The sequence below is a fragment of the Ictalurus punctatus genome, chromosome 7 (assembly GCF_001660625.3).
Source record: "Ictalurus punctatus breed USDA103 chromosome 7, Coco_2.0, whole genome shotgun sequence".
Lineage (NCBI taxonomy): Eukaryota > Metazoa > Chordata > Actinopteri > Siluriformes > Ictaluridae > Ictalurus > Ictalurus punctatus.
The window spans coordinates 12,398,890-12,407,599 of record NC_030422.2 but is presented as its reverse complement, the minus strand read 5'-3'; the positions used below and the strand labels follow the sequence as shown (position 1 = coordinate 12,407,599).

General features: G+C 42.6%; 1 protein-coding gene across 1 annotated transcript in view; it reads left to right on the top strand.

Moving 5' to 3' along the window:
* The window catches only part of mfsd14a2 (major facilitator superfamily domain containing 14A2), a 9,860-nt gene extending 6,107 nt beyond the window's left edge, over nt 1-3,753 (top strand). Inside the window, exons 8-12 of the mRNA XM_053681178.1 lie at nt 343-414; nt 635-747; nt 1,023-1,120; nt 1,318-1,484; nt 1,581-3,753. Coding sequence (XP_053537153.1) covers nt 343-414; nt 635-747; nt 1,023-1,120; nt 1,318-1,484; nt 1,581-1,793 — 663 coding nt within the window. The 3' untranslated portion in view covers nt 1,794-3,753. The remainder of the gene's footprint in view (nt 1-342; nt 415-634; nt 748-1,022; nt 1,121-1,317; nt 1,485-1,580) is intronic.
* The last annotated feature ends 4,957 nt before the right edge of the window (nt 3,754-8,710 follow it).

Here is an 8,710-nt window from a genome sequence, read left to right as displayed (position 1 = left end):
ACACAATGCTCACTCTACACTCACACATGCACACACCACACTACACTCACACTACCCACTCACACACACTACACACAACACTCACACACACTACACACTCACACACACCACACTGCACTCGCACACTGCACTCGCATACTACACTCACACTACACACACTACACTCACACCCTACACTCACATATACACACACTACACTCACACACGCGCACTACACTCACACATACACACACACACTACACTACACACACACTACACTACACACCATCTGCAGCTGTAATGTTAGGTTTAAGAGTTTAAATATAACCTCTCTCTCTCTCTCTCTCTCTCTCTGTTGAACAGGTGATTGGATTCACCTCAGAGACAGTTGCAGCATTTATTGCAGTGGTTGGAATCCTGTCCATATTAGCTCAGGTGTGTGGGATAGAACATTATTAAGATGTTTGCATGGGTTCAGTTATTTTTAATTGAATATACTTAGTGTGTGTGTGTGTGTGTGTGTCTGTGTGTGTGTGTGTCTGTGTGTGTGTGTCTGTGTGTGTGTGTGTGTGTGTCTGTGTGTGTGTGTGTGTGTGTGTGTGTGTGTGTGTGTGTGTGTGTGTGTGTGCGTGCGCATGTGTGTACGTGTGTACAGACAGTGGTGTTGGGTGTGCTGATGCGCTCTATTGGGAATAAGAACACCATCCTGTTAGGGCTCGGCTTCCAGATCCTGCAACTTGCCTGGTATGGCTTCGGCTCCCAGCCCTGGTGAGTCACCACACATACACACACATACACACACAGACACACACACACACACACAAGCATGCATATATATATTATATATTATATTATATTATACACAGATATGTTATAGTTGTTTACATTAAAATTAGTCGTGGTGGAGGGAAAAAGGAAAAGGAAGATTTATTCTGACTAACATTCCGGTTTGTCTAAAAATAAATCACATGACCAACAGTTCCGTAATTATGGTGTGTGTGTGTGTGTGTGTGTGTGTGTGTGTGTGTGTGTGTGTGTGTTAGGATGATGTGGGCAGCAGGGGCTGTAGCTGCGATGTCCAGCATCACTTTCCCAGCCATCAGTGCCATTGTCTCCCGAAATGCAGATCCTGACCAGCAGGGTGAGAACATACACACACACACACACACACACACACACACACACACACACACACACACACACACAATTCTGTTTGTTTATCTCTTTTTCTGTTTCTATTTTCTATATATTATATGAATACCTACATCTGGTTTTGTCTGTACTACCTCATCGTGTGTGTGTGTGTGTGTGTGTGTGTGTGTGTGTGTGTGTGTGTAGGTGTGGTACAGGGGATGATAACGGGGATCAGGGGGCTCTGTAATGGACTCGGCCCCGCCCTCTACGGCTTCGTCTTCTACCTATTCCACGTGGAGCTGAATGAGATGGATGCTGCAGGAGGAGCTGAGAAAGGAACCAAACCCAACATGGCCAATCCTACCGACGAGGTTTCACACACACTCTCTCTCTCTACCTCTCTCTCTCTTTCTTTCTCTCTCTCTCTGATTCCCTCCCTGTCTCACTCCCTGTCTGTCTGTGTGCAGAGTGCCATCATTCCTGGTCCTCCGTTCCTGTTTGGAGCGTGCTCAGTTCTTCTCTCCCTGTTGGTGGCGCTCTTCATTCCCGAACACAATGCGGTCTCTCTGCGGCTCGGGAACTACAAAAAACACCCCAGCACAACCCAGAGCCATGCCCACACCCCTCAGGGCGGAACCTGTGAAGGCAAAGAGCCTCTACTGGATGACAGCAGTGTATGACCCCGCCCAATGCCACCTGAGACACACATCAAGGTGGAGCCTGCAGGAAAAGAGACCCTATTGGTTTTCAGCAGAGTATGATCCGCCCACTGCCACCTGAAACACATCAGGGCGGAGCCAGTGAGATGAAAGGGCCTTTCTACTGGAGAGGTTCAGTGTCTGACTCCGCCTACTGCCACCCCAAACACATCAAGGCGGAGCTTGCAAGCGTAGAATAACTGCACTGTATGACCGCCCGCTTTCACCCCAATCATACACATACCTTGTATTCAAGCTCAAATACACATTTGGGTGGAGCCTGTGAGAATTAGATGACAGCAGTGCATGACTCCGCCCACTGCTGCCAAACACACACGCACACACCCCTTTGGGTGGAGTCTGTGAGCGGAAATAGGCCTTTACTGGATGTGGACACTGCATGACTCCCTCCACTGCCCTCTCGCACAGGGCGGGGCCTACAAAGGACCAGTGCCATATGACCCTGCCCACTATCACACTAAATACTTGTCAGGGCGGAGCCTGTGGGACGTGAATGACCACGTTGTGTGATTCCACCCACTGCCACCTCAAATGCACTCAGGGTGGAGTCAGGTACATGACCCCGCCCACTTTTACCTGTTGTGCCCTACCCCAACACATTTTTCACCGTACTGACCTCCATCAGCTGAACACACACTTCAGAATGCTGTGTGTGAATGACGCTAGTGTTTACACCCACACTCACACAGTGTTTATAAGAACTGATTAAACAGTCTGGTGGTTTTTACAGGTAGATGTGTGTGTGTGTGTGTGTGTGTGTGTGTGGATATCTCTACATTCTGTTACAGCTGAGGCCAGTGGTATCACAGTGGCTGTGTCCTGAACGGTGCCCTGCTCCCTTATGCCTACAGAGACATAGTGCACTTCGGTCTGTCTACACTGTACAGTTTGTTTGTTTTTTTTTTTTTTAGACATTTCTAGACTGCTGTGGTGCATTGTGGGTAAATGTTGATTTGATATTAGCTTGTTGCAGTGCATTATGGGATTTAGTCCACTTTCTTTGTGGATGTAACAGATGCCTGATGTAGTGCACTATGTAGTGAACAGGGTTTGGATTGGGACATGCAGCATCTCATCATTAGAAACGCCTTCGTATACTGTGAGCTGGAAATATGAACCATGATGACGGCGCTGTCTCACTCTCTAACTGTCTCTCTCTCCAGCTCTGAGTGGGTTTCCTCTGTGTGTGTGTGTGTGTGTGTGTGTGTGTGTGTGTGTGTGTGTGAGAGAGAGAGAAATCAGTTAATCCAGTGAGCACATGGTTTTAGACCACTTCTGAAAAGCTAACTTTGCTAACACTGACTGAAAGTGAGTGACCAGCAGTTATTCACTAAATATAAGTTTTAAGCCTGGTGTGTGTGTGCACCACATTCCTTGAACGTTACATATCAGTGAGAGGGAATGCAGTATAATTTGTGTTCCCTGTATTTTCCGGACTATACATGGCTCCAGGCTGAAGGAAACCCCGCCCACTTTTAGATGAGCGCAGTGGAGTAAAATCAGCGCTTTATATTTTTAACGTTTTGTTCATCTTCAGTTTCAGTTCTAAAGTTAAATAAAGTGCGCTAGCTCATTTATTTACCGCTAAATTCCTTCTGTGCTCTAGTTACAAGTGAGTGTGTGTGCAGAGTGCTAAGCTCACCACGTTACCATAAGTTCAGTATTATCACAGCTACCGTAAATCTCCTAATAAACCTGAACATCATCACTCAGAGAAACACGGAGCAAACACTCCACCTGCTGTTATAGTCCGGGAAATACACTAATGATGAAGCTCCAGTCTGTTCTCCTGTGTGTGAGTGTGCATGAGAGTGTGCATGAGAGTGTGCGGAAACAGAGTGAAACTGTAAAACAGTCAGTGAGATGTAAATGACAGGAAATTAACAAACGGTTATTTATTAAAAGGTTCTGGTTGTCAGTGCTTCCTGCCTCGTCACTTCCTGTGTGTGAGAGATTGACTGATCCCCAGCTGGGGTGTGGATGTGCTGGAGATTATTATGGGATGGATTTCAGCTCCTCCGCAGAGTGTTAGTTAAATTCAGGAGATTCAGATTTTATTCTAAACGGAGGATAGAACTGATTACTTTATTCTTAATAAAATACAGAAATAAGAACCAAAGACTGATTTACAGAGAGAACACACACACATCTGGATAACACACACACAAAAGAAGAATAATTATTGCTACATGAATATTCACTCTTTTATAACATAATAAAAATATCTAGTTATTTTAACATTTACTTTAAAAAATTAAAAAGTTTAATTTTTTAAATAAAAATTTATAATTACTAAATTAATTAAATTAGATTAATAATAATAATAATAATAATAGTATACTGGACTTTTAAAAAAATGTAACAGTGCCAACATTTTATGTATGTTTTTTTGCCCTGAATTTGTCCTTAATTTGTTCTTGGCCAGACATCAACCCTGGAGGGTGGAGACTATCACCTGCTTCCTCTGAGACACCTGAAGCCTTTGCATCACAGAACAGTGGAAATCGCTGTCTGCCCTCTTCCACATGCACGACCTCACAGACACCCACGATTGGCTAGTGTTGCTGTGAGTGACAGAGATTATGCCCCTCCCACACAGCATGAATAGATACTTCAGCACTTTTGGAGGCATCGTTAGCATTGACCAGTCCCATCCAGGATTTAGCGATTTTTCCAATCGCAGAAATTAACGCAAAATCTCGCAACTCCACAATATTCTGAGGAGCTTTCGATATTTTTCTAAATTACCACAGATTTTCTGCAGATTCGGGCCGAGATGTGTCATGCGACGTCATCACAACGTGCGTTCAGTCAAAGCCTTCTTCACTTCACGTGTCGAACACGAGTACAGCTAAAAGCTCTCATTTACCAACAAACATCACAGAGAAAGAGCCCAGAACTTTTCCCTGTGTCTGCAATTCATCAATAAACACAGAAACCTGCTGATTTGTACTTGGTGGAGATTTTCCCTCAGAGGGCACTGCTGATCTAAATCTCCTCACACACTCTCTCTCTCTCACACACACACACACACACACCATGTCCTATCTTCTAATGCACTGCATGCTGTATAATATTCAGTAGACCAATGTACAGGTTTATATTTCAGCAGTTACAGGTCACATGACCATCATGCAGCTAATATGCTATGCTAACTGAACAGCAGACAGGGTCCAAGTGTGTAGAATTTAATAAAAACGACAAAAACATAATCCATTAAACGGATTAAAACTAAACATATTACACAATCTAATCAGCTTTACGCACTAAACACATCATACGAGCGTGGCATTGTGAATCATTTTAGCTGAAGGTTAGTTAGGACCATTAAAGTTACATGGTTCGGATGTCGGGTTCAGATGTGGGGTTCGGAGGCGGGGTTAGGAGGTGAGGTTCGGAGGCGGGGTTAGGAGGTGAGGTTCGGAGGCGGGGTTAGGAGGTGAGGTTCGGAGGCGGGGTTAGGAGGTGGGGTTCGGAGGCGGGGTTAGGAGGTGGGGTTCGGAGGCGGGGTTAGGAGGTGGGGTTCGGAGGCGGGGTTAGGAGGTGAGGTTCGGAGGCGGGGTTAGGAGGTGGGGTTCGGAGGTGGGGTTAGGAGGTGAGGTTCGGAGGCGGCTCTGTTGAGACCGGTTCCTGCTCCATGTGATGTTTTCTCTCCCAGATGAACATTGTGTGTCCTCAACACTCTCAGGCTTCATGAAGATGATCTTTGACCTGCTAACAGGAAATCAAGGCCTCGTTATCAGAAACATTTCTCCTGCACCGCAGACACGGACACATCATGCGTTGATCTCTTCCCACCTAGAGCAAAAGTTTACATCCCCTCCAGTCTCTGGATCTGGAAAATAAACAATGTGCTTGTGTCTTTCTGCAGTGACGTGTCTGAGATAGGGAGTGATGTGGTAAAAGTAAACTTTCTTTATTTTCGCTGAGTTTTATCTGTGTTTATTAGAGGATGGATGATATCAGGGTTCAGTTCCCTGCAGGCGGTGGCATGTTTTACACACAGGAATAGAACACGGATAAAGTCCATCTGCTGCATGAGAAACAGGAACACGCTAAGAGCCATGATAAAGACGTGATTTCCCCCTCAACCTTCACACTGAGAGACAAACACAACACTGCAGTCTCAGTTATAAATATAAATAAAAGTTATAAATATCAATAAAATAATGTACAGAACTGATGTTATATGTCACTGCATTTGTGTATGATTTGTTTTCCTGAGAAACGTTTAATGTTTAATGCTGGAAAAATCATTTTCAATCTCAGTAAACTTCCGTAGGTGTTTAACCTACACCTCTGTCTCCTTTACCTTGCACTCGGGCTCCTTTACCTCACACTTTGTTTCCTTTACCTCACACTTGGTCTCCTTTACCTCACACTCTGTCTCCCTTACCACACTCTCTCCTTTACCTCACACTCTGTCTCCCTTACCACACTCTCTCCTTTACCTCACAGTCTGTCTCCCTTACCACACTCTCTCCTTTACCTCACACTCTGTCTCCTTTACTCTCTGAACCTTTACATAACACTCTGAGAAGGTACAATGTGATCACTGTTCCTGATGAACATCGAGACACAAATACATCACATGCACATCACCTCCTGACCTGTTTACATCCTCTGTTCCCAGAACCAAACTGCGTGTGTGTGTGTGTGAACACGTTGCTAAACCCTGCAAAATATCAAATGTTAATGATGGGAAAAGGAAATAGCGGTGGCGACAGAAGGAGGATGTTCTAAAATAAACGTGTAGTAACGTCTCCTAGACAACAGAATAACATTATTTGTTTCTTTCTTTGTTTATTTTATCATCTGCACTTTAATCACAACAGGTCTGCTGTTTTATTTATTTATATTTATATCGTTTCAATTTCAGAAATAGTTAGAAGGTTGTGAGTTCAAATCCTGACAGAGAGACACTTATGGATGCATTATCCATGCATCCATCTTCTATACTGTTTATCCTTTTCTTCAGGGTCACAGGGAACCTGGAGCCTATCCCAGGGAGCATCGGGCACAAGGCAGGGGGATGCGTTATTATTATTATTACTATTATTAGTAGTATTATTATTTATTAATAATATTGTTGTTGTTCTTTTATTTATGTATTTATTTATTTACTTATTCATTCATCGTCAGTAAGAGTCTGTTAGGGTAAAAACAGTAGAAAATATATACAGACTGGGAAAAGGAAATTGGACTTTAACTCGGTCTCTCTCGTGTTGTTTGTCTGTTTGTCTCCACTGTTTATGTTTCCACATTGAGTAATTGAGAGGAAATTAGGTTATTCTTTCCATCTGCACACTTAAAGCAATGGACACACACACACACACACACACACAGAGGAGAGAGAAGGATAATGTGGTTTGTGTGATTAAATGACTGTTGTAAAGGTCAGTGAAAGATCATGGACATGTTGATGAACCCGCAGGACATGTTCACGTCACTGCCGTGTGGAGATTAGGACACGTGTGACCTTTAAGTCATCATACAGGTGTACACAGGTGTGTGCTGTAGCTCAGGTTCACGTCAACAGTCAACATGATGTCCTGCTGTAATCATTGGACAAAATCCTTAAACTTCTCCTTTCCATTTTTATTTACACAGAGGACAACATTCAACACCTATAACCTCTCCGTTATAAACACTTCATTCATGTGTACTTAACACTGTGTGTACTAAGTGTGTGTACTTATAGTCAAAGAATATTCACTCCACTCTTCTGGGAAGGCTTTCCATTAGATTTTGGGGCATGGCTGTGGGAATTTGTGATCGTTCAGCTACAAGAGCGTTAGTGAGATTGAGGTCAGGTGCTAATGTTGATGTGTGGAGACCCCAGTTCCAGTTCATCCCAAAGGTGTTCATTGGGGTTGAGGTCAGGGTTCTGTTTAGGACAATCAAGTTCTTCTACCTTCATCCAACTTTCACACACCATGTCTTCATGGAGCTCACTTTGTGCACTGCGTGTCTCGATGGAACAGTGTTTGGAGTCTCTGAGTTCCAGTGAAGGGGAACTGTTCCAGCTTTGTGGTAACCATTTGGGGAAGAAGCACATATGTGTGAACTTTTTTTATCTCTGAGAAACTCTGCCAGATGACTAAATGTAAATGATGACTAAATGTAAATAAAAATACATGTTTTACTTTAAGTATAATTATAGCGCAAATGTAAATGTATACTTTAAGTATATTTTTGTTATAAGTGCAAATTTCTTGTATAGCTTTACTTGAAGTATACATTTTAAAGTATTTGCCCTTTACATTAAGTTTATGGATATTGATGTAGCTGTGCAAATTCTTAATATTAAAATATGTTTATTATTATTATTATTATTATTATTATTATTCACACACTGTGTATCTGAGCTATGGTCATAAACATATGTACAGGTCTTATTGCCAATGAATGAAACAGAGAGAGAGAGAGAGAGCGAGAGAGAGGGACGGACAGACAGACAGGACAGATAGACAGACAGCAAGAGAGAAAGAGACAGCAAACCACAGAGTCCAAGTCCATAACTCCAATCCGTATTTCCTGTGTGTCTGTCAGTCTGTCTCACTGCCTAACTGTCTGTCGATTTCAATTCAATTCAGAGTACTTTATTGGCCTGATTTTTTACATACAATATTCCCAAAGCATCAATATAGATAAGAAAGGAGAATTAAAAAACAATCATGAAAATAGAATAAAATAAAATGAAAATTATAATGGGAATAATAATAAAAATAGAATTTAAAATAATAATAATAATGACAAAAAATAAGTAAATAAAAAAAATAAAGTGACAAAATGCAAGGTGGCAGTGTAGGACAAACGTATACAGGTTACAATAATTATGTACATTAATGCCATAAAATAAACTACAGTGAGGTAAA